The 25,107-nt window shown below is 32.7% G+C and overlaps 2 protein-coding genes across 2 annotated transcripts; both read left to right on the top strand.

Moving 5' to 3' along the window:
* Window positions 1-429: 429 nt before the first annotated feature.
* On the top strand, window positions 430-22,060 carry LOC134273859 (uncharacterized). Its single transcript, XM_062756082.1, has 7 exons — window positions 430-659; window positions 6,063-6,160; window positions 15,388-16,575; window positions 16,671-16,746; window positions 17,672-17,860; window positions 19,195-19,430; window positions 21,858-22,060. The coding sequence occupies exons 1-7, from the start codon at window positions 491-493 to the stop codon at window positions 21,933-21,935; spliced, it is 2,034 nt and encodes a 677-aa protein (XP_062612066.1). The 5' UTR covers window positions 430-490; the 3' UTR covers window positions 21,936-22,060.
* A 1,649-nt stretch (window positions 22,061-23,709) lies between these two features.
* On the top strand, window positions 23,710-24,824 carry LOC134273858 (uncharacterized). Its single transcript, XM_062756081.1, has 3 exons — window positions 23,710-24,008; window positions 24,176-24,424; window positions 24,529-24,824. The coding sequence occupies exons 1-3, from the start codon at window positions 23,790-23,792 to the stop codon at window positions 24,790-24,792; spliced, it is 732 nt and encodes a 243-aa protein (XP_062612065.1). The 5' UTR covers window positions 23,710-23,789; the 3' UTR covers window positions 24,793-24,824.
* The last annotated feature ends 283 nt before the right edge of the window (window positions 24,825-25,107 follow it).

Here is a 25,107-nt window from a genome sequence, read left to right as displayed (position 1 = left end):
GCAGTGTTGTATTATAGAGAAAATGTAGCATGCGTCCATGAACCAAAATAAAAACCTATTATGAAACATATGGAGATTACGAACAGTATTCAAGATCAGAAGTCTATTTAAGGTATGACTCTAATTCTTATCCAAATTATCGAGTATTATTATTATCTCCTTCTGTAAAGTTAGCGATACAAAAGATGCATAAAACACGATATCCGCTTTGTGACTTATTTAATTATTTAATCATTTATTGTTTAAATGAAACAGGTTATTCTAAAGTTAATGGGTTTTTTTGCCCTTGTTCGAGCACACTCACAGAGACCTTTGTTTACAAAATTTTAAAGTTCATACAAGATATACCAACTGTTTTTCGTGTTGAATAGGAATGTTTGGAACCATTCATCTGTCAAAAACCTTATATAATTATTTTACAGGGAAATTTGAAGAATTGAATACCGTACTCCGAGACAGCAGAGTGAACTTTGAAGAAAAAACAGTAACAATGTTCGACTTTGCTGGGCAAGCAGTTTACTATGCCTGTCATCAAATTTACTTGAGTCCACGATGCTTTTATTTATTGGTGCTGGATATGTCAAAGGACATGGATACTTTGGTGAATGTTGAAGTATGCGAATATAAAAGGAGCATTTTTTCCACATGGACTTACAGAGGTAAATCTCGGGAAAGATCTTTAATATACTAGTAGTATAAACAGTAAAAGACTGTTCTAGCGAACCCGTTTTCATAATTATATTTACAGTAAAGTAAATGACTAAGCCAGTTCAAAGACTAGCTTTTGAAATTTTGAAATTCTCGCGGCAATGCCCTACACTATATGGGCAATGAAAGTGGGGAAAATACCAATATTAAGGCACCAGGCCCCGGAATCGCTTAAGCTAAATTTTAAAAAAAAAGTGTATTGCGCTGAAATAATTCTGAAATCAAAGAGTTTGAAATGAAATCCTTTTAAAGTATGCTTTGATAAACTACAGTTGTATGCAACTTAAGATTATAAATAGAATGTCCAACGTGGATCTTATCTCCATATACGCGGGTTAATCCAAAAGTAATGTCACTGTGTCAATATCTTTAATATTTGGCGTCATAGTATAAGATATTATGTACCAAAAGATGTCTGAAAAATTGAAAATAAATCTTGTCTAAACTGAAAAATTCAATCAGTTAGGTTAAATTACTTTTAGAGACGCTTAAAGAAAAAAAACATAAGGGGAGTCGTCGCGTCACAACTAAACGTCTCGTTTAAAAGTGCTTGTTGTAAAATTGAAAATAGACAAGACAATAAAAAGCATCTAAAACGTCAAACCGTCTACTATTTTGATAGACAAAATTTTACGACATTTTCTTGCCTTAAGTTGAAAATAAAATGATGTAATCAGAAACATTTTTGTTTTAATCTGCTGTTTTGAACAAAGGAAATGTGAAATGGGGGAAAACGCTGAAATGTTTTAGCTTCAAAATGGGGAAATTGCTTGTAGAGACAGTTATGATGATTAATCAGACACACAGAGAAGGGAATGTAAATAAGAAACTTGTTTATAGATGGCTTCAGTTATTTTAGCGGGTCATGGGTCATTGAATAATCAGCAGAGGACACAAAGACCAAAAAAGGGAGATCGGGCGGAAACGTCAAATGTTTTCTGACGTTGTCCAAAAAGAGAGACGGTTAGAGAGATATGTGAAACTTTAAGTTTGTCTCATGATGTTCAAATAATTTTGACATAGGGCTAAATTATGTAAAGAGTGTACGATGGGTACCAATAATCCTTTTAAAATTAGAAATATATGTGAATGTGTTCGTGAATCTCAGATATTTTTAATGAAACTAAGGAGGAGTGCTTAAGAGTATGTCGGCCTGTATCCGTCATATGACGTTATTTAGGTGCGGCGACAACCATTATTGCACTTTGTATATAATTTGATATTTTGAAAAGTATAAATTAATTTATTTCGAATAGTTCAGGGCTGAATTGTAATGAATATTATCAAGTTCTCTTATTTATGCAGCAATATACCTTTATCCCCTGCATACGAGGTTTATATTTCTCAGTTGATTCGATACGCAATAACATGCCCTACGTATGTACAATTTTTAGATTGAGGTGGATTATTGACAAAAAGGTTCATGAAACAAAAGTATCTGCAGCCTCGTTTCAACTCATAATTTCTATGGTCGATACAATAACCTTTTCAGTAAATACAATTCATCATTGAGTAAAAACTGACTGACGTTTTTAATACTTCTTGTTAGTCCATTATATATACACCGAATTGATAACGGATTTTTCTGTTATTTTCTGATTATGACAAGGAGCACACTGTTGGTGTGACCGGTCAGCAGGGAATACACACTCCTCTATGGCACCTGATCTCACCTTTGATGTTTTGGATGTTCGTGTTTGCTCTGCTCTTATTTTGTATTGTTTTATGGATTTCTGATCTTGAATACTGCTCGTTATCTCCATATCTTTCATGCTGACTGATGTTTTTCATACTTATTATCAGGCAATTATTTACACACTGAATTTTCGACTGATTTTACTGTTAATTCTCAATCATGATAAGGCGGGTTTGACCGGTCGGTTCGGATGCTCACACCTCCATGGCACCTGAAATATGTACCATTTTTGATTTTTAGAAGGCAATGTTAGCACTGCTCCTACTTTGTATTGGTTAATGGATTTTTGGGCTTGAACACTGTTTGGTGTGTCCGTATACTAATATTTCATGGTCAAATTAAAAATAATCAATTAAAAATCAATGATTGAAATTTGACCATCATGATGCACGTATTATTTTTTTTAAATATAAATTCTATAACTTAAAAATAAATAAACCGAGCAGAAGGTGCCGGCACGATAAAAATCCCTCCCTACTCAATGGCCCTGAATGCTGAGTATATATCAAAATTTGTAGCTAGCTGTCCACCGGCAAGTGGTGGAGTCTCTATATAAGTGAAAAATTTTTGGGAGCAACGTTAAACAGCATACAATCAATCGATGCTATGTATATTAATTGATTTTAATTTTGTAGAAGAAATAACATTGGAATTAATTTCTATACTTTTTTAATTTATATGCACTCGTAGGCTATATAAAATTACGTCTTAAATGATGCTTATTTTGCAAGCCAACCAAAATTAGTTTTTTTCTTATGGAACACATAAAACGAAGCTTTGAACATATAAAATTTTTATGTCAGTTATTACTGTTTTATTAATAAATCTTTGGTAAAAATATTAAGGTTGTTTAAGTCTTGTGGAAGAAAAACTGCTTGAAAATAAGCAGTTCTAAACAAAATATGCTATATAGGCGTGGTAAATGTGAACTTAATGACGTAATGTTTCTAAATTAACAATTGACATCAATTAGAGAGACACTTAAACAACAACAAAAATAAAAACAGAAAAAGAAATTAGCTATTTAGATGAAGATATACATAAATGAACCTCTGTAAACTGATTTTGAATATTCAGCAGAGCAGAAGATGAAGTACGATCCTTAATAATGAAAATAATACAAACCGGATCCAATTCCCACAAATCTTTTGAAAAAGTGCCTGGATCAATTAATACTGCATGTTTAAAACATTGTCAATTTATATCTTGATCAGGCAATTTTCCCGTCTGCATGGAAGGAGGCCGTACTTCGTCTACTTCTTAAGAAACCTACAGCCATGCTAATAAGTTATCTTAGGACTAAGACATATTAGTATCTTAAGATATAACATATAACTTAGCATCGCGTTTAAATTGTTTATGATGCAGAAAACCAATCTCTAATAATGCAAGACACAAATTGTTCAATAGAAATCTGAAGTAAAAGTAACATACTGAACATTTACGTCTGTTTTAATTGAAAATGAGATTGAAAATTCACAGTTTTATTAACTGGAATCCAGACAATATTTTGCATCTTTAGAAGATTTGATAGTTTTTCATATCTTGCTTATTTCCCTAGTGAGTGAGTGGTTTTGTTCGAGCTTTAATTTAGATTAAAGTTTTGTTTTTTTTTTATTTTAAGATAAAATTAATATAATAAAAGCGTTGAACTATTTTTGATTAAGAGAAAAAGACAATGTGATATGTATAACAATATCTTAAACGCTTACAATTAATCTTGGGGTTCTATAAGTAGTCTATGGTTACACAAACCTTTAAAATTTCAGACAAAGGATAATAAAAGATGTTGTGAAGATTTCCTGATTAATTAATCTTTGTTTGATCACAAAAAATGTTGTTATAATCATCTTTCAAATATATACATATATAAATAGATATTTGTATATTGTTGCATTAAGTAACTATGTTAAATATTTCTTGTTGAAACACACGATCTCTTTAAAATAATTATAATAATTTTGAATCAGTTTGATTTTAATGTATGTCACTCGTGATATTTGTTAAATCAAGGAGTTTTTGAACAGTATATTTTGGATAAGTTCTCATATAGTATACCTAGAAATTGCAGAGAAAATAACAGGTCATTGGGCATCTTACTGAGCTACGGTACAATTAAATTGGCGTTTTTCCACTTAACTTTTCACTCTTATTTTATCAGATGTAAGTATACCAATTAATATAATCTTTTTCACGTGAAATGTTTTGAATAAAATTAATCATTGAACAAATCTTTTAAATAAATGCTCGAAAATTATTGTGTGACCTTTTTGCACTGAAAAAATGACATATTAGGGTTATTACAAATCTAATTAGGTATTAAAATATTTTCTAGTATCAAACTTTTTACGAGCTCAGTCACAAGAATCAAGTAGTTTAAAAATAGTGAAAGAAAAAGATGGGGTCAGTGATGTTAACTTTGAAATATTGTTCAAAATATGTACCTTTCAGGCAAAAAAAAGGGAAAATTTATCTTGACTTCTCTAACATATCTTCATTTCTCGACAAAGTTTGTTGATGGAAGTTGTAAAATATGTTCTGAAAATATGAATTGAGACCTATTTTAAATATTCCTAGTATATCTAGTATATCATAACGTTCTCCGTGTAAAAGTATATGAGGCTTAAGTTCCAAGATAATAAATTTAATAAATAAAGGTGAAGAATTGTAGAATTTCCTGCTAAATATCCTTCTAACATAGTAAGAAATAGTCCCCATAAATCTTGCCTTTTGTCGAATATTTGAGCATTTTTTTCTCATTGAACGTTAAACAATTTAAATTGTTGCATTTAAACATGTAATAAGAATTGAATAAGAATAATAAATTTTGTTAGAGTTTCTGGGTTAACTTTTCTATAAAGCCGACGATTGGCTTACCTTCATGTGATTTTGCAAAGGATATTACACATTATACCTGAAAATTCAAGTGAATGTCGACTGTGGACGCTAAAAGGAAATAACGTCCTGCAATGAATCATTTTGAGGCCTTTACTGTATACAACTTCAAAATGTAACAAAGTAATGATGTCATATTTCCATAATGCCCCCCCCCCCTTTATGCCATATTCTTTCATGGTTTAGCACATTCATATACTTGACGCATATTTCAGCAAATTTTATAACTTTTTGAAAACATGCAATTTTGAGGGCACAGTAAAACCCTTACCGTACCTTCTTCTTAGATGATTTTAAATGACTTAAACATTTTCCTTGGACCTTCGATACAGATCTCCATTTTACACCCTGTATGAATCCGTATTAGGTCTCTAACTGACTGTGTAACAAATTTATCCCGCTAAAGACCTTTTTAAATATAAAATAAAAATTATTTGTGCATATATTGAAAATATTAAGTTTTAATCCAATAACAATCAGCATAAAATATTGTTACGGTAACAAGAAACTTAACTACACCTACGTAAGCCGTTTCTTAGCCTTCTTTATTTACAAAAGCAACGCTTTGAACGTAATCGCGTGTGCAATTTTCATATTACTCCTTGGCCGCGAGGTAATACGGAAACTTTCAGGGCGTCATGTGATCAGCCTTTATCCAATCAGCAATCTACAAATTTGTCTGAAGCGGGGTAAATATAATTGTGATATGATGCTTTTGTTTTAGTTAGGCAATACTAGAAAAAAATATTTGAATTTCTTTTAGATTATTTACTGTTTTGGCTGAAATCCATTCATACCTTTACCAGTCAAAATGTGCCGGTTATTTTGGTGGGTACCCATGCTGATGGGATGTCTGAAAAGGTATTTGAAAAAAAGGTTAACTAGCATTTAGTATAAAAAGTATGTAAGGGGACCTACTTGAGTTTTATTGTGTGAAAACTACGATAAACTCTTTTTTTATATACCTTATATAACTTGTGTACATTCCAAGTTTGGGGAAAATCTACCGTCAAAATGCAGGTACCGTTGCTATATGGGAGAGTCCCCAATGTTTAGCACTTTAGAGCAAATAATTCAAATACTACTGTAACAATAGATTTTTTGCTTAAACTTTATGAATATTAATACTATATTGCATATTATATGCAAAGAACACAAGATTTAACCGTTTTGATTCCAGAGGAGGCATGTCAAAAGCCAAAAATTCACGATTTTATTGGGCTTTTTTTAGGAGTACTATAAGATATGACGGATACAAGAAAGATATTGAGATGACGAACAGTATTCAATATCAAAGTCCATGAAACAATACAAAATAGGAACAGAGCACACACGGACCTTCGAAACATCAGAGGTGGGATCAGGTGCAATATAGGAGTGAACATCCCCTGCCGACCGGTCATACCCGCCGTGTGTTCCTTCTCATGATCGGAATATAACGGAATGAATCCGTCGTCAATCCAGTGTATAAATTATGGACTTACATTTAGTTTGAAAAACGTCAGTCAGCATTTGACTCAATGATAAATTGTATTTGCTGACAAGGTCATTGTATCGACCATAGAACTTACGAAATGATAGCTTTAAACGAGAATGTTTATATTCTTGTTTCATCAATTTGCTTGTCAATAATTTACCTCGTTCTGGAAATTGTTCATACGAAGTGCTCTTGCGTATCAAATCAACTGAGATATATGGACTCCCTATGTACGTAATGAAGGAAATTGACGATAGAAAAGTTAAACTCATCACAAAGGATTTATACAAAAAATTGTAAAAATGATGGAGAGATTCTAATTTTTTTTATTTTTTAAATTTCAGGAGCATATGTTTATTACTTTTTATAACCTCTTCTTTAAGAACTTTACTTTATCACAACGTCATAAACACTTCAATATGACGTCAATCTACCTATCAGTTAAAAGTTTGTTTTAAAAACAGTTATTAAAAATGGTTATCAAATTTTACAACCTGAAATTATTTTAATGGAAAAAAATTAAAAATTAACTACGCTTCATTTAACAATGATGCCTGAAATATTGCGCAATGGAAACACCAGTCCCCCCCCCCCCCCCCCCCCCCCCCCCACCAACCCCCACCCCTCTTTAAAATGAAATTTCCTTTGGAGAATCTTCTGAGCGAGATGAAATCATTTTTTCGATTGTTTACTTTTTTTATGTTGTTAAAATTCTGTTCACTACTCAGGAGCATCTCTGATAAGATTCATTGTTGAAACTATAGCAAGCCATTGTTAGATCAGTTGATATTACGGAGATCTCATCAACCTCTAATTTTGTAAATTTTGTGGTCGTTTTAAAGGGGCCGACTGTAGTTTTCATTGCGCAATATTTCGCGCATCAGGGTAAAATGAAGCATATTTACTGTTTCAAAGCAACGTTTTTCGCTTAATTATTAAAATTTAACAACACTAAGAAATTACAGGTTGAAAATTGTTATTACAATTTTATATAACTGCATTTTAAACCGAATTTGCAATTTAGAGATCAGTCGACGTCGTTACAGTGTTTTTTGACAGTATGATAAACTGAGGCTCTCGGAGAAAGGGGTAATAAAAATGTTATTAAAGAAAAAGTAATAAACATACGCTCTTGAAATTTAGAACAAAGAAATTTAAGAATATCTCCATTATTTTTATTGTTTTCATATAAATTATTTGTGCCCTTTATAATTTATAGTACTCTATAAAAAGAGGAAAATTAACCAATTTGTTGCATTTTGAGATGCCCTCTCTGGTAAGAAGACGGCAGAATTTTGTATTTCTTACATATTCTTACATATAATTTACAATACAGTGTATAACTCATCAAATATTATAGTCTGAAAAAAAAGTCTGTGGTATTACTTGTATAATTTGCTTTTAAGTGCTAAAAATTGGCATTTTCCTCTGTAATCCTATAGTAAATGTACCTGTATTTTGAGACAGTCCCTTAATATTACCTGGACGGTAGATTTTCCCCAAACTTGGCATGTGCACTGAAGTTAGTGTGAATTATATACTAGTATAGTATTAAAATAAAGAGTTTCGCTATTGGAGTTTTCACACAATAAAACCCCAGTTGGCCCCCTTAATAAAAACAACCTATTGTTGGATCATATTTTGGCTGACATGTTTCATACTAAATGTTAGACCTTTGTTTTTTTTTTTCTATATTTAACTACGAAAATTTTCGCCTACTTGATCAATACTTAGGATTCAACGGTCAAAAGGGAATATTTACTGTTCTTTATACCATCAAGCATGCATGTAGAATGTTTCGCTCACCCGAGCCGAAGGCTCAAGTGAGCTTTTCTGATCAAAATTTGTCCGTCGTCTGTCGTTGTTGTCGTTGTCGTTGTCGTCGTCATAAACTTTTCACATTTTCATCTTCTTCTCAAGAACAACTAGGTCAATTTCAAGCAAACTTGCCACAAAGTATCCTTGGGTAAATGAGATTCAAGTTTGTTCAAACCAAGGGCCAAGCCCTTTTCCAAGGGGAGATAATTATGAATAAATGAAAAAATAAATGGCATCTATTAAAAATCTTCTTCTCAGGAACCACTGTGCCAGGAAAGATGAAACTTATAGAAAAGCATCCTCAGGTAGTGAAGATTTAAGTTTATTCAAATCATTACCCCCGGGGGTAGGGCGGGGCCACAATGGCCTATCAAAGTTTTACATAGAAATATGTTGGAAAATTCTTTAAAAATCTTCTTCTCAAGAACCAATGTACCAAGAAAAATGAAACTTATATGAAAGCATCCTCAGGTAGTGTAGATTAAAGTTTTTTAAATCATGACCCCCGGGGGGTAGGGTGGGGACACAATGACCGCCCAAAGTTTAACATAGAAATATATAGGAAAAATCTTTAAAAATCTTCTTCTCAAGAATCACGTTTAACATAGAAATATATAGGAAAATTCTTTAAAAATCTTCTTCTCCAGAACCACTATGCCAGGAAAGATGAAACTTATATGAAAGCATCCTTAGGTAGTTTAGATTCAAGTTTGTTCAAATCATGATCCCGGAGTAGGGCGGGGCCACAATGGCTGATCAGGATAAGGATTGGTTGGGACCATTTTTCGGTTTAAACTTTTCAATAATAAACCAATTTCTGTTTTTTTTTCAAGCTACAGTGCTCAGGTGAGCGATGTGGCCCATGGGCCTCTTGTTTAAGATTCGTCTTAAGGAGGCTCCTAACACCACTTTTTGATTATATACTACACAGAAAAAATCCATTGTTTCGACCTTTTTCGTCTGGCGACGAATTACCAAGGTACCTTTATGACATGACCCTGACATTTAAAAAGCTTTAAAAATAGATGAAACATGCGGTGCTATTAACAGTGAAAACAAAATAACAGATTCATTATGCATGAACCAAGAAGGATTGCTTTAAAGGAGAAACAAAAGAAATTAACAAGAAAACATTGTCGCCCTGGTAATAAATATATAAAGTAAACAATGAAAATGAGTCTTGATCATCAAACTGCTTCGATATGTGTGAAAAGGCATGCGTCAAATTGATGGAGACGATAGTTGCAAATATTTTGAAAACTTGTAGACGGATAAAAATCAATCAAAAACGATAACATTTTAAACTTGATCAATTCCTCAAGTAAATATTGGCTGCATAAAATATAAATTGAAGTAAGACACATCACCTATATATTTGAAATGTATTAATTTTCAATTTTAGACTGTGCAGAGTACGTTTTTATCCGAGAAGTAAAGTTCGATGTTCCAAAAAAGAGGACCTGTCGTTTTTTCGATAGTAAATGATAAGCAACTATATATATTAAATATGAAAATACATATATATTTTTACAGATGCACTTTATGGAAGTAAATGTATTATGTATCTCGTAATTTATGAACGGAAAAAAACCTTCTGATTAAAAATCTTTTCAATGTTTAGAAAACCTTTAATTTTAGATAACTACTCTAACCCCAATCCCCATACACCAACAATTAAACTTATATGTATAGAGCAGCCAGGTCCTCCGGGCTGCAACAACAGCAAGATCTCCGCTAAACAAAACAATTGTAATTTCATAGCATAGCAGTGAGCTCTTTCAATCAATGACATGTTTGTATGGAGGAAATTCGAGTAATCTATAACCCTGTTGAATTTTTTTAAAACGTTATCTACTTGCACTATTTACTGTGCTGGTGTTAATTTATATAATTGCTTTATTGATTAAAATATATACTCTGGAAGTTTTTAGATGTAATGTTCAAGCGCTCAGGACTATGTGTTTTGAGATAACTCTTGAAAGTGGACTTTTATTTTTTTAATTGGAATTGTCATTTTGTTAAAACATTCTTTATTCAATCTGTCACATGCAATTCATTGAAATACATTCCTTTTCTCTGCAGAACTCATTTTCTTAATAGTTTATGCACAGATTAGAAAGATAATGACTTTAATTGTTTTTAGGGGAAAACTATTTTTTTTTCTAATAAGAATAATATTAGGCATTATGAGCTTATGTGTGTACATGTCTAAAGGAGATGTTCACCATTTAACACTGAAATTTCTGAAATTCTGGTAATTATGAACTTGAAAATAAAACAATTCACTAAAATTAGAAAAAAATCTCTAAAACAATATTTATGATATCAAAACCTCCATTTGAATATTTGACATCTACATTATAAGTGAAATCGGTCGCGAGATCAATTCTAAAGTTCATTATAGTAGATTTGATCACGTACCGACTTCATGTCATATCCCAATGAAACTCTAAAAACTGATATTATATTTCTTATATTTATATTTTACTTTTATGCCTATTACAATGAAAAATAAGCGCTATTTGGACTTGATATTGAAATGCAACATAACGCACATGAACGTCATCATATGATGTAATAGTCAAGACTCTCCAATTGTCTCGTGCATTTTTCCCAACTGCATGTCATTTAAGAAATGAATTTGATTTTTGAAGATTCATGAGGTTATGAATTATGACGCTTCACGCCGGCATATTTCATGAAGCGCGTTAAATATGCCGGCGTGAAGCGTTGTAGTTCATTTACCTCATGAATCTTCAAAAAATTAAATTCATTTCTTATGTTTACATTATTTTTCTGATGACTTGCCATAAATTTACGCCGTTCAACTGTCATTTTTAAAACAAAACAGTGTGCACTATATTTTTTGACTTTTTGACGCCAATAGCGGTATTGTGACGTAACAGTGGATATATTCATGCTTATTCGTGATACATACAAAATGTAGTTCATGAGAAAATATACTGCATTTTATTTTGTAAAGAATCATAGGGGAAATTTATTGGAAATGTAAATATTGAAAATTGAATGTCAAAATAATTTATATTGTCATATAAGGAAAGACATTGGCAAATGTAAATATTCTGTGGATGTAATGAGCCACCTCAAGACGTGTAGGATATTTTTAGGAAATATCATAGGAATATCTTAAGACACGTCTAAGGGTGTAAAAGAAAAAGTATATAATAGTAAACACATCCCCGCTCCCCCCTCACCCCACAAATTTACACACAGAAAACAGGGATTCCTAGTAATGCGGTAAAGAAAGTCAAACGCATGTGCATGTTTTGATTATTATAAATACAGGCCCCCTCCCTCCCCGAAATTTTCATATGACTCGCCTTTATGTTCGTAGTAATCTAAATATTGCTATTTTTACCAAAAAAATTTATATGCGACGATAATTCATTTGCACCAATACGTATTAATACCACAATATAGCAATTGTAGAGGTATTGGGCATCGAAAGACTAAAAGTTTGTAATTAAGATCCAGACAAATGTAGATGGTCAACTTGTTTTAATTTTCATGATTTAGTGACTTTTTATAATAAATTTCATCGACTTGACTAAATAAGAAATCTCTAGGGCAAAATGACAAAAAATATCTGAAAAACCTGATAATTTGGCTCTTTTCCAACAAACTCCCAAAGAAATCGGGATGGTAAGCATTCGATTTTCAAATCTTAAAACAATAAATATGTACAGGTAAGACTCTAAAGTCCGATGGTGACGCCGAAGTCCGATGGATCGTTTCCTTTGAGACATGCTGCACTAATTTGCTATGATCCACTGAAGTCCGATGGTGTGGATGAACAATCAACGTTTATTTATAATAATCCGACGTCAATTTTTTTGACACTGTTGTCCTGCATTCAAAAGCCATCATTTCTGAATTCGTCCTCGAATACAATTTTATTGATTTTTGCTTATTGCTTGCACCACCCAGAGGCATTTAGATTAGTCCTCGCACACCACTCGATTGATTAGGGTTAGTCCTAGCATTGCTCAACCCGAGAGATTTAGGGTTAGTCCTCGCACACTAGTCGATTGATTAGGGTTAGTCTTGCACCCACCGAAATGTCTAGGTTATTGTTAATAATTATACACTATTTGTGCGTTAGTCTCTCACCGATCTGAGAGATAAGGGTTAGTTTTTGCATTTATCTATTTATACTTATTTTTAAGACCTTGGCATGGCGCGTCATTTAGGTTTGGCGCAGTGATACTATGTCGTCATAAACGTTAATTGATTTCCAACACTAGGCGTGTCAGATCATCGGGGCATTGGTGCAGACCATGGGACTTTGGCGTTACCACGGGACTTTGGAGTTCCATCGCACTAAGGAGTACTACAAATATAACAGTAAAAATTAATTAAAGAAAAGTTATCGAAATCCCTTAGGTAGAAATAATTAAACTCGGCCTCGTTAAGTCAAGCTCTCTCGTAGTTGTCCTAAAGTAAGGACTAAGATTAGGAACTTTCCTACGATAGGATAGCTTCGGTGGCTTAGACTAAGATATGTCGTAAGTTCATCTTAAGTTATGTCTTAGTCCCAAGATAACTTCAAAAGCATGTCTGCTGAACCCATCTCTGTTATATTTAGGGGTCCGTGTTTTACCACCTGTTTACATTTGTTCAAAATATTAAAGCAGAATTGAATACGGTATATACAACAGCTGATCGGAATGTGTGTACACTATGCCAATCTTTGCCATACTTTTCTTTCAAGAAAATTAGTAAAGAAATGTTTTAATATTAATGTTTTAATGGAACTGAGTATAAAATAAATGTATTAGGTCAACTATTATGACATGAATAAGTAACTAATAAAAAGTTTTCACAAAGGTTTATGTAGAGAACGTACATTAAATCGCAGATTTCATTAAAAAAAACTGCATATGTATTTCAGGTAAAGTTCTTCCGCCGATATTTAGATTTTTCTTAATATATTCTCCCGGAAATGTATTGCCGGGTGACCAAGAGTCTAATCCATGCTGCTTGAATTTCCAATAAAAAAAAAACAAGTAAAAATGTTTCAAATACAAAAGTAAATACAGATCACTGTACTTCCTTGTGTTCCTTGTACACGCACTCTCGGGATAGGACCTACTCATAAAGAAACAGAAAACAATATTAAGGTATACCTTTACTCAGATGATTAAAAAATCCACTGATAAGAACGAAAAACTACCTATTGCACATTGTACACCTATGATTCTTGTGTTAAATTTCAATTTCAAATAACTAGGTCAATGACCTCGTTTTCATGGTAGGGGCCCCTGAGTTTTTCTCGGGAAATACATAAGTTTTTCACTCTATGACCATTTTATTCCTCACTCACAAAATATTACAAGCAAAAAAACTTTTTCAATATTGAAATATTATTGCAATGGAACAGAGTTGCTTCATATAAAGAAACGATTCGAGTTAAGGCCATAAACTTAAAATTATTACCGTCCGAATTTCCTCTGTCATTTATATATTTTTTCCCCATTTTAAATCGAATATTTAAAAAATCTGATTGATAAGAACTCTAAATTATTTATAGCCCAATATTACCTTTGTTGCTCTTATTCTCATGGTATAAACATTTTATGGGGTCAATGATCAAATTATTGATATATGTTGCCAGAAACCGTTTTTGTCCATAATTCTGAATTTCTTTATTTAATAGTATTTAATTATTTGAAATAATTTATTAGCTTTAAGACATATAAAATTTACAAAATGGTGTCTGAAAAAACATACAGCCTTTAAACCGTGATAAATGTTGCAAGAAATAAAAGATTTTGACAAAAATGAAAAACTAAAAATTCAGTCCGAATTTCCTCTGCATTACCATATATTGACTTTTGTTCCTGTATATTTTCTTCAAATAATAAAATATGAAATTTTAAAATTGATATTGTGTCAACTCTTAGTCATTTTATCCATTTAAAACAATTTTTAATTTAATATATTATACTTTATGAAATTTCCTCTCTGTTTTCTGAAACCTGAGTAAACGTCATCCTTAAGTTAAAAGTTTTTACACGAATGGTTTACCATACATTTAGCATACAATGTAGCATAGAGCAGTAATGCATTCTTACACACACTTGCACTTAAGTACTTTTTACACTTATTTATGCAACACTACACATACTCAAGTAACACTACACTCAAATATACACAAGATACTTTTATCAAACGTTACACAAACGGAACACCATACTAGAAAAACCAGCGGACGTTTACTACTAACACGACTATTTATAGAAACGAAAGCCATACTAATACGCTTTTCATAATAAACAATTACAACATTTAAAGAATATTAACCACAGTTAAAAGGATGCCTTTTGGAAAACGTTATCGAGGACCTTGAAATTAACAAAACCTGAATAATAGAATAAATAAAGTTGTATTCACCTCAGAAGCTGAGTGTCTGTATCAATGGTATTGTATACTTAAGAACTTATGTAGAAATGAAGTTAACTAAATTAAACTGACTGTAGAATTCACACTTTTGTATTAACCATAATAGACTCGTGAATGTTCTAGCGTAACACGACAGGAAAAGAGACTGATGATTTCCTAAACTTAGATTATGATCTCTCTTGACATTTTTTCTAGCAATATTAGATTAACGTATAAAGAAAAATGCAAAATATTAAAAGGAATTTCTCTGTTATGGTCTTTTTTTTTTGTTTATGTTAGTCTTGTTGTTTCAGTGAGATAAAGACGACCAACATATAGGTTTTTTAATTACTTATGCGCCATTCTAAAATGTACACTATTTATTTTTAAGGACATAGATGTATTTTACACGAATGTCTGGAGAATTATATCTGAAGAAAACAAATCTTTGCTTGACCACATCGACAATGAGAGGACATTTACAATAGGATTTGATGATAAATACAATGACTCTCCTTCAAAAATATTGGAATCTATCAGCAGAATTATACAGAAACAAAATTACTGGGGCGAGGAATTGCCATCTTCCTGGGTTATTCTTTTATCTAAACTCAGGAAAACAAAGTTGAAACTTTGTTACCTGAAGAAAATAAAAACATTGATAAACTTGAACATGGAAATTACAGAGGTAGAAGATGCATTGACATTTTTCCATGAAATTGGACATTTGTTGTTTTATAATGAAAAAGAACTGAAGGAAATAATTATTTTGGATATCCAGTGGTTTGCTGATGCATTTAAATTCATCATTGCCGATGAAACACATGTTCAAACTGAATGTAAACGAAAACTGGTAGATGAATGGGATGCTTTTAACAAAACAGGGGAACTCTCAGATGCTCTGCTTGAAGCAATGTGGAAATCACAAGAAAATAACGAGTATATGCAATACAAGCATGACATCATTTTATATATGGAAAGACTTGGAATGATGACACCCATACCACAAAACATTGCGAGGGAAAAGATTGCATATTATGTACCTTGTATGAATAAAAGGCCTATTCCAGCTCAATGCCGTAAATACTTCTCATTTGACCTTATTCACTGCTTCCGGTTTGCCTTTTTACCGGTATTCATTTTTCACCGTCTTGTCGTATCTTGTATGTCACTTAGCAAGTGGAAGCTGAATGTAAGTGGACAAGAAAAAAATATTTATCGTACTGCTGCTGTATTTGTTTATGCAAATCACCATGTCATTTTGGCAATTTCAAGAAATGATATTCAAGTACAGGTACTACGACTCAAACCCAACAGCATTGATCAATTAGTTGTCTTTAAAGTTCTAGACGACATTTCAAATCAGTTGGAAAAATTGGCATCTTCATTCTTTCGTCACAGTGAATGGATCTGGGGAATTAAATGCAAGTACGCAAATATTGCTGAAAACTCGGACAATTCCTTTACTAAACTTGATGATATTGAAGATATGGATGAAGACTTATTTTGCACAAGTTGCAGTGTGACACATAAGCTTGTTGATAAGGAACTTATTGAAGACTATATCAAATTTGTGGAGGTTGGATAAGTATTATCTTTACAAACACATCTACAATAAATCAAGATACTACTCAAATTTTTATGTTTATTAACATTGTTTGAAATTTCTTGCAGAATAGGAGGTCATTTCTAACATCGAAAAGGGATCAGGAACACCTTAAAGCAAAGACAACAGATAAAAGTGTGTCAGGTAATATAAAATTCATTTTTTTTTTGTTAAAATGTGATCTAAAGTTTAAAGTTACGTGCAGAGTTTAAACAAAAAGAGAAAAGGTGAGATACAGTTATTTGGACATAAGTTTTATTAGAGAATCGTTACAGATACACGTTTTTTGAAATCAATTTTATTTGTAAAGCACGATTTACAACAACTCTTAAAGAAACATGCTCAGTGTCGAAGTCATCTACTATAACATTCACGAAAAAAAATGGGTGAAAACATAGCAAAATAGGTGACTCGAATGCAGCATTCCCTAAAATAAAATCGTTCTTTTTGTCAATTCTGTCCTATTTTTGGTAAGGATCTCTTTCATAGTACGCACCAAAACAACTCTCTTAAGTATTACACAGATTTTTTTTTAAAAAGTAATTTTTATTCAAACTATGACTTGTTGTCTGTTGCCTTGATAATACTTGAAAATTGGGAAATTTTTAGGGTGTCAGCAGGTCTTCAGTCACGGATTGCAATTTCTAGAACGTTTCTAAAAAAGTTTCAGAAAGATTGGATCAAATTTAAAAATTACATCTTTTTTTAGCTGCCTTGCAACAATTTGAAATTTTTAATTCAAGGTTGCACATCTTAAGTCGTTGATCATCATGACAGTGAATTTCATCAAGATTGATTAAGCAATCTTCAAGATATTTGGCAGATAGTGTTATTGGTGGAACAATAGCAATATGCCACTGACTTCGTTCTTGCTGATAAAAATAAATCTGAAATTTTACTCATGAACATGATACGCTTTGTGATGTGCAGAATAAAAATATCTTCCGCAAATATATATTGGGTGTGTGATAGAGCAAAAGATGTATGTAAATCATTTACTTTTGACCAATCAGTTTTTCTTTCAAAATATTGTTGTAATTTAATGATGTAATATATATCTTATCAACAGCAAAAAGATTTGAAATCAATTTTCAACAACTTGAGGGATTAATCCAGATTGGAAGAGAGGCTTTGAAAATGGTTTTCGACGAAAATGTCCCGTCAGAAAAACTATGTACTCATCTTACTGAACATGAATACATTCTTAGAAGAGGACACTATTGTTTCAATAAAGAGCAGCTTCGAATCGTTTTTCCAGGTATATTTTCAAACTGTATTAATTCAGGTTAAAAATAATATATTTATGCCCCATGCAACAAGTTGCGTTAGGTATAATGTTTTTGACCCGTCCGTTGGTAGGTCAATCAGTCAGTCAGTCAGAGTGTCAGTCAGTCAGTCAGTCCGTCAATCCTGTTTTATTTTTGTCAGCGCAACTCCTCATAAACCGCTTGACAGAATTTCGTCAGACTTTGCAGATATTAAGCACACAATGAGTAGATGTGCACATTACAAGGAAATTTCGATTACTTTTTTTCGGGAATTTCCAAACTTTTTAACTTAGGTTTTTGGCCATACCTTGAATAAATAAATTAACATTTTTTCAGAGAAACTACTGTTAAACCGCTGCACATAATTTCGTCAAACTAAGCAGATATTTAGGACACAATGTGTAGATGTGCATTTTACCAGGAAATTTTGATTCCTTGATTCTTCTGGGAATTAAGGCACTTTTCAACTTAGATTTCTTGGGAAATCTTGAATATAGCGATAAACAGTTATTCAGCGCAACTCCTCTTAAACCGCTGCATAGAATTTCGACAATCTTTGCAGATATTTAGGACACTGTTAGATATGCATATTGCCAGGAAATTCCGATTCCTTTATAATTTCCGGGAATTTTTACTATTTTCAACTTCGATTTTTGGCCATACCTTGAATATACTAGATTGAACAGTTTGTCAGCGCAACTCCTTTAAAACGCTGCACAGAATTTCGTCAAACTGAGCAGTTATTTAGGACACAGTGTGTAAATGTACATAAAACGAGGAAATTCCGATTCCTTCATTTTTTGGGGAAATTCCGCACTAAAATCTTAGATTCTTGGCCGTATCTTGAATATAGAGATTGACATTTCGTCAGCGCAACTCCGATTAAACCGCTGCACAGAATTTCGTCGAACTTTGCAGATATTTAGGACACAATTTAAAGATGTGCATATTACCAGGAAAATCCGATTCCTTTAATATTTTGGGAATTTTGGCACTTTTCAACTTAGATTTTTGGGGAAATTTTGAATATAGTGATGAACCGTTTTTCAGCGCAACTCCTTTTAAACTGCTGCACAGAATTTCATCAAACTTTACAGATATTTAGGACACAAAGTGTTAATGTTCATTTCGCTGGGAAATTCCTATTCCTTTATCTTTACCGGTATTTTCAGCACTTTGCGTTTGGGGAGCGTGGGGTATGTGAGATTGCTCACTTTTTCTTTCATTTAAATATACTTTTCTAGTAACATTTCCTATTCAGAGTAATACATGTATTTCAATTGCACTACATATTCCAAAGTTAAGAAGTTTTCATCTCTTGTAGATAATGGAGCAAAACCAAATTCTAATAATTTTGACATCACTATTCTATACAAACTTTTGCGGAATACAACGGAAATATGTGAGACGGGTGTCTGGAGAAAGGAATTAGGTTTTGAGCACAATACTGTAAGTGATGACGTGGAGAGGATAAAAAAACACAGAAATGATGTGGCACATTCTACATCAAAGGAGATGGGAAATGATGAATTTCAGAGTCGTTGGTTAGATTTATCAAAGGTAAATTTTAAAAGATTAACTTGGATCAATCAATGTTGACTGATTATTATTGTTTAATTAATCTTATATTTTTGACAATTTTTAAAGTTTTTAATTGAGCTCAAAAAAGAGGAAGGTAACGGACAGCGATTGCTCTTGGAAATATCTATTGCCAAAACAATTCTGCAAACAGGGAATAGAAGCACATAGCACCAGGCATTTTCCGCGATAAATTAAAGTCCAAGCTTTTTCAAATCAAATACAGCTATTCTTTCAATACAAATGGAACTCGTAAATTTACTTACTTGACTATACTCCCGGATGACAATAGCTTTGTAGTTTATGGAGACCAGGTCTTTAAACAATCTGTTTGTATTACTAAATTCTGACAAATGTAATCGATTACCTAGAGAAATTTGGTCTAATTAATAATCTATTACAGTCAGTATTATCCTGTAATCGATTACTTTAAACATTGTAATCGATTAATAATCGATTACTTTTAAGTTTCTTCCATCCTCAAATACCAAACAAAAAAAACTTAATTATTATGTAGTAATGTTGATGATATATTCCGAATTTTGAATCTGTTCACACAGTTTGGGTTTGAACCTCCATATTTAATAACTTTCATTACCACTACATTTTAAAGATTTTTTTTACCGCTACATAGTCATAACCGCTACAAAAACGTTACATTACCGCTACATATGAAAGTATACCCAAAATAACCGCTACATGTACATTGCCTATTTCGTTAGCCAGTTACTCGTGCCTGTACAGACATATAGCTGCATAAGACCTGTATCCCCTGAAATACATGTACACAATTCCACATTCACACGCGACTCCAATATATGTAGAATGAGATACAACTTATCAAGGGCTAAATACTATATTCAAATATTTAAGTCAGTGTGATCTTTGTGGCAACACACTTTGAAAAAATTACGCACTTTGAATGAATATTTCAAAGTGCGTTAAAATTGGAACAAAATCAACGCACTTTGAAATTTTTACCTTATTGAGACCAAGTAGAGGACGAGTAGAAGGTAGTCCAACTATTTTTTTCTTATGCATTGTACATAGCCGTCGGTAGCAAATTGAAAGTGCCCCCCCCCCCCCCCCCAAGGTAAGCCCCAGATTTCAATGCCTATATACACTCAAGAAACTCATTTACAAAATATGGCAATTTTGAATGAAAACTTGGAAAATATTTTGCAAATCAAAAACACAAGCAGAAATAGTATTTAGTTTTTCCCTCTTATATTTCTATTTAGTCTTAGCTAGAATAATGTTGTATATATTTTAGATAATTTGTATTTAATATATAAAAGAACATCTTTATTTTTGCTATTTACTATTTTCTGTCAGAAGACAAAGTTTATCAACATCTAGAATATGAAAAAGACTAGACCAGTATGACTATAATGCAAATTTTAATTTTGTGAAAATCATTCAAGTTATGATCATAAGTTGATTCGATACGCAAAAGCATGCTCTACCTATGAATTTTTTAAACGAGGTAAATTATTGACAAAAAGTTGATGAAACAAGAATATTAGCAGTCTCGTATAAAGTCCTCATTTCGGAAGTGCTATCGTCGATATGTCATGACCTTGTCAGCAAATACAATTTGTCAAGTAGTCTATTGCTGGATGACGTTTTTCATACAACTTGTAGGCCATTATTTAAACACTGAACTGACGACGGATTTTTTCGTTATTTCTTGATCAAGACAATGAGCACACAGGGGATGCTCACTCCTCCATGGCAGCTGATCCCACCCCTGATGTTTTGAGGTCCCTGTTTGCTCAGCTCCTATTTTTATTGTGTTATGGACTTCTGATCCTGAAAACTGTTCGTTATCTCCATAATTTTCATTACTTTTTAAACACGGATCTAGATTTTCATAGTGTCTGTCACCCGAGGGCTGCAACTTCAAACATCAAACATACTCTCAGGATCGTTGTGGGGGTCTTCTTAGTGCCAACACATTATTCGACACTGGATTTCCTTAAATGACCTTATGAGCATGTATTATCTATCACTAGCTCAAATACTGATAACATTTTCAGACTATTTGTTTACACACTGAAATATCTACGAATTCTTCCATCCATCTAATCATGACAAGGAACACATTATATTTATAAATGAGACATTTTGACATAGGATGCTTACCCCTACATGGCATCTGATCTCATCTCTGGTGTTTTTAGATCTCCATGTTTACTCTGTTGCAGAATTGCTTTGTTTACCTGGACTTTGAGTTTGAATACTGTTCGTTTACTCAATATTTTATGGAGTACTTGTATTTAAATTTTTTATTTCTGTTGGTGCATTATGATGCATAGCAAAAAAAAAAAATCAATCAAAACCTCGTTATTCATTTTGTCATAAAACCACAGCACAAAAATAGTATTTCAATGTATGTTTTAAATTCAGGCTATCGAGAGGCTGAGCAAAGGAGCACTGAACGGAAAAGTGGGACTACTGTCTCAAAATAATGTGAAAGAGAACTGACAGAGGCATTCCAAAACTAAAACTATCGTGTGTGACTAATGGTATTTAATATATTCAGTGATGAGAAGTCATGAAGTATTATTTTCACAATTTTACCTTTTACAGAATAACTAGTATTTCGTGTTATTTTTAGTACATAAGAGCAATGCAAAAAATATGTGGTGAAAAAACTTGGTGTTGTGGTTATTTTTGAAACTTTTTTTATATCATGGAAAACTCTTTTTCCTGAAGAAATGAGTGTAAGTAGTTTACATATGTAATCTTTTATGGAGACATTTCAATCTATCAAAAACTACAAATAAAAGGGTAAAATATTCCTGAATTTTATTTCAGATATTAGAATAAGAATTTTCGTGATTAAATAACTATATTCGGTAATGGCCATTATCTGCCCCCGAAATCAAACATTGTTGAAGAAATCTGTATTTATGTTCTAAAACAGAGGAGTGTACAATAGTTAATAGAAGATAGGATAAAGGCATGTTAAACAGTTTTCTAGTTTTCAAGGGAAGACATTTCTTGATTTTCTGCAAAGTAAATAATCTATATGTTAAAGATTCACGGTTTCAATATTACTCACTTCAAATTCAGTTTTATGATTTTAAGTAATATCATTTGAAATATAAACAACAATTCCTCTACCCGACTTATCCTTTCTCTCAAAAGCAAATCCATTAATTTCTAAACCCGAGTAACAGTAATTATCATTTCAGAATGTTTCATAGAGGCCTTCACAGAAGCTACAATTTGATTTTGTCAATGGGTATTAGATGACATAAATTTAAGTTTCCAAAACGTAAACCTCTTTTAACCTCTTTTAAGCAATCCAAATCTAGTAAAATTACTTTGTTTGCATGACTTTTTCGGTGCATTATCTTTCTGATTTAAAGGCATATTATCTAATCAAAATCATATATTTTTCAACACTAAAAATCACTTGCAGTGATTTAAAAAAGTGTAAAATAAAGCTTCAGTGTTAAATTAAATAATAACATCCTATATTATCGTTGTTTTTGTGAAGTTCGTCTGCCAAAATAACCCGACTAATTATGCATGTACTCATATTCTGATGACGTTTCCGATCACTGCCGAAAACAGCCGAAGACAACGTCATGGATGCTGAGGTAGGTACTGCAAGTTTACCCAGTAAAAATATCCCACTTTATATTTATTAGATATGTTCAATGAACTGCAGAATTATCTTTTTTCTACTTACTAGTGTATATTTACTTAAATATTTCGATTTTGACTGTGCTATTCATCGTTTTGGGACACATAATACCGATGAGGCCTCTTGCGGGGTCAAACCCAGAAAACACGCGGACACGTACTTGTCCACACGTAGTACATTTTCAGTGCTGTTTACTTATTAACAAATGAGTTTAAAGTATCGTAGACTGATAGATGTTATAATTTGGTTATTATATAGGGAAATTGTTTATAATAGATATATCGGATAATCTTTCACAAACAAAATATTATTGACCACGTGTCTTCCATGTCGTAATATTGGTTTCCTTTTTCGCACGTAGGCCTACTATTTTTTTATCACACAATTTATTTGTAAGCAGAAACTAAAGGTTCCCTGCTGCAGAAATTAAAAAAAAGTGAAAGAAAACGAATAAACACACACACACACACCAATTAAAGCTAAAAACAAAATGTAAACTCCTCTGTGAATAAACTATGTTTTTGTTAGCTGTTTTGATCTGTGAGCAACAGGTCACTAAATTTTTGTGTGTCTTTGTATCAGTCGTAACCCCATTATATTAGTTGGAACATTTATTATATATATGTATGTATCACAAAAGAAAACAATTCAAGGTTTGATTATTTTAGGACTCTAGAAGCTCGATGTCTAGTTCTGACAGCAATGATGAAATGATAGTAAGAGGTAGAGGTAGGGGGCGTGACACCCTTAGGGGTGTTAGAGGGAGAGGAAGAGGTCAAAGAAGAGGGAGAGTTATGAGAGGAAGAGGTTTTCCACGAAGAGGAGCAGTAAACAGACAAGTTGGGCCTAACAGAGCTCAGGTAGCTGCAGCTACCTTAGAGGAGAGGAATCACCAGTTGCAGGTAAATATATTGTAATCAGTTATCCCACCGTCTACAAATATAATTGAGTTTGAAAAAGGAAAATAATAGAAATTAGAATCTTATGCTTTTCGACTTGTGTCACTCATGAATTTGTGCCATTCTGGACAAGTGTGCCGACATACACAAACCCTTTTAAATTATTTCAGGATAGAATTTCTCGGTTATCAGATGTGGATCTGAGGGGACTCGTGATGAGTATTGCATCTCAACACCCTGGATTTGTGTTTGATGTCTTGGACAGGGATGACAGTCACAGCCAGCATGGTGGTCACCATCCTCCACCAGACGGGCCTACCCCTACCTGGTGTACTTGCACATATTGCCGGGAAATGCCCACAGAGGCAGAAAGGCGCTGTTGTGGCAGAACCAGACCCAACTGCTACTCCAGGCTGCCTGTATGTAACCAGTTCACAATTCAAATTCACTTTGATTAATTCAGTATCACTGTTTTACTTTCAAATAATCCCTTTTATTAAAACTAGTTTTCTTATTTTTGCAGGATTTTTATTTGATTGTCTTGGACGAAGCAGTCCTGGCAGTGGCCAGAAGACTGAGGGAGGAGCTTCTGGTAATGCCCCCGGATGAAGACTTTAATAGGTCCAACCGATTTGCAGCTTACAGGCAATACATAGTCTGGCAACATGGCCGACTTGGGGCAGGCATACGGCGTGTAATACCGAGCTGTTGTGTTTGGCGGATACGTGATAAATATCCCAATCCATTCGGACAATACAAAGGCTTTGTTGGAGGAAGGTTTAACTGAAATCTCATTAACAGAAAAAACTTTTTTTTTCGGCCAAGACAAAGTAATTGTTAGTTGTGGGTTTTTCTAAATTATCTCCCAAACATTCTGTATAAGAGAAAAGCTCACATTTTAATTGATAATTAATTTGTAATAAAAGTCTCTCAAATATCAATAAAAACATTATTTATTTCTTATTTTTAATTGTCAATGATATTTAATGTACATGTACAATAATCAAAGAGAAGAAAACTGTGACCATTGCTTATTACAGCATTCATCTATGTAGAAATGAAACAAACCAATATGTACAGCCTCCCTTACCTGAGTACCTGA

This window comes from Saccostrea cucullata, unplaced genomic scaffold (assembly GCF_032062105.1).
Source record: "Saccostrea cucullata isolate Sc308-1 unplaced genomic scaffold, CSIRO_AGI_Scuc_v1 ctg7959, whole genome shotgun sequence".
Taxonomy (NCBI): Eukaryota; Metazoa; Mollusca; class Bivalvia; order Ostreida; family Ostreidae; genus Saccostrea; species Saccostrea cuccullata.
The sequence above is the reverse complement of the archived record's forward strand: the minus strand, read 5'-3'. Positions and strand labels throughout refer to the sequence as shown.

Bases quoted from the DNA above. Each gene is read 5' to 3' on its own strand.
- LOC134273859 (XM_062756082.1), top strand. From the start codon at position 491: ATGTTCGACTTTGCTGGGCAAGCAGTTTACTATGCCTGTCATCAAATT. The intron at 6,161-15,387 runs GTATTTGAAAAA...TTTATTTTTAAG, and splicing joins CTGATGGGATGTCTGAAAAG to GACATAGATGTATTTTACAC. The intron at 16,576-16,670 runs GTTGGATAAGTA...AATTTCTTGCAG, and splicing joins ACTATATCAAATTTGTGGAG to AATAGGAGGTCATTTCTAAC.
- LOC134273858 (XM_062756081.1), top strand. From the start codon at position 23,790: ATGTCTAGTTCTGACAGCAATGATGAAATGATAGTAAGAGGTAGAGGT. The intron at 24,009-24,175 runs GTAAATATATTG...AAATTATTTCAG, and splicing joins AGAGGAATCACCAGTTGCAG to GATAGAATTTCTCGGTTATC. The intron at 24,425-24,528 runs GTATGTAACCAG...TTATTTTTGCAG, and splicing joins ACTGCTACTCCAGGCTGCCT to GATTTTTATTTGATTGTCTT.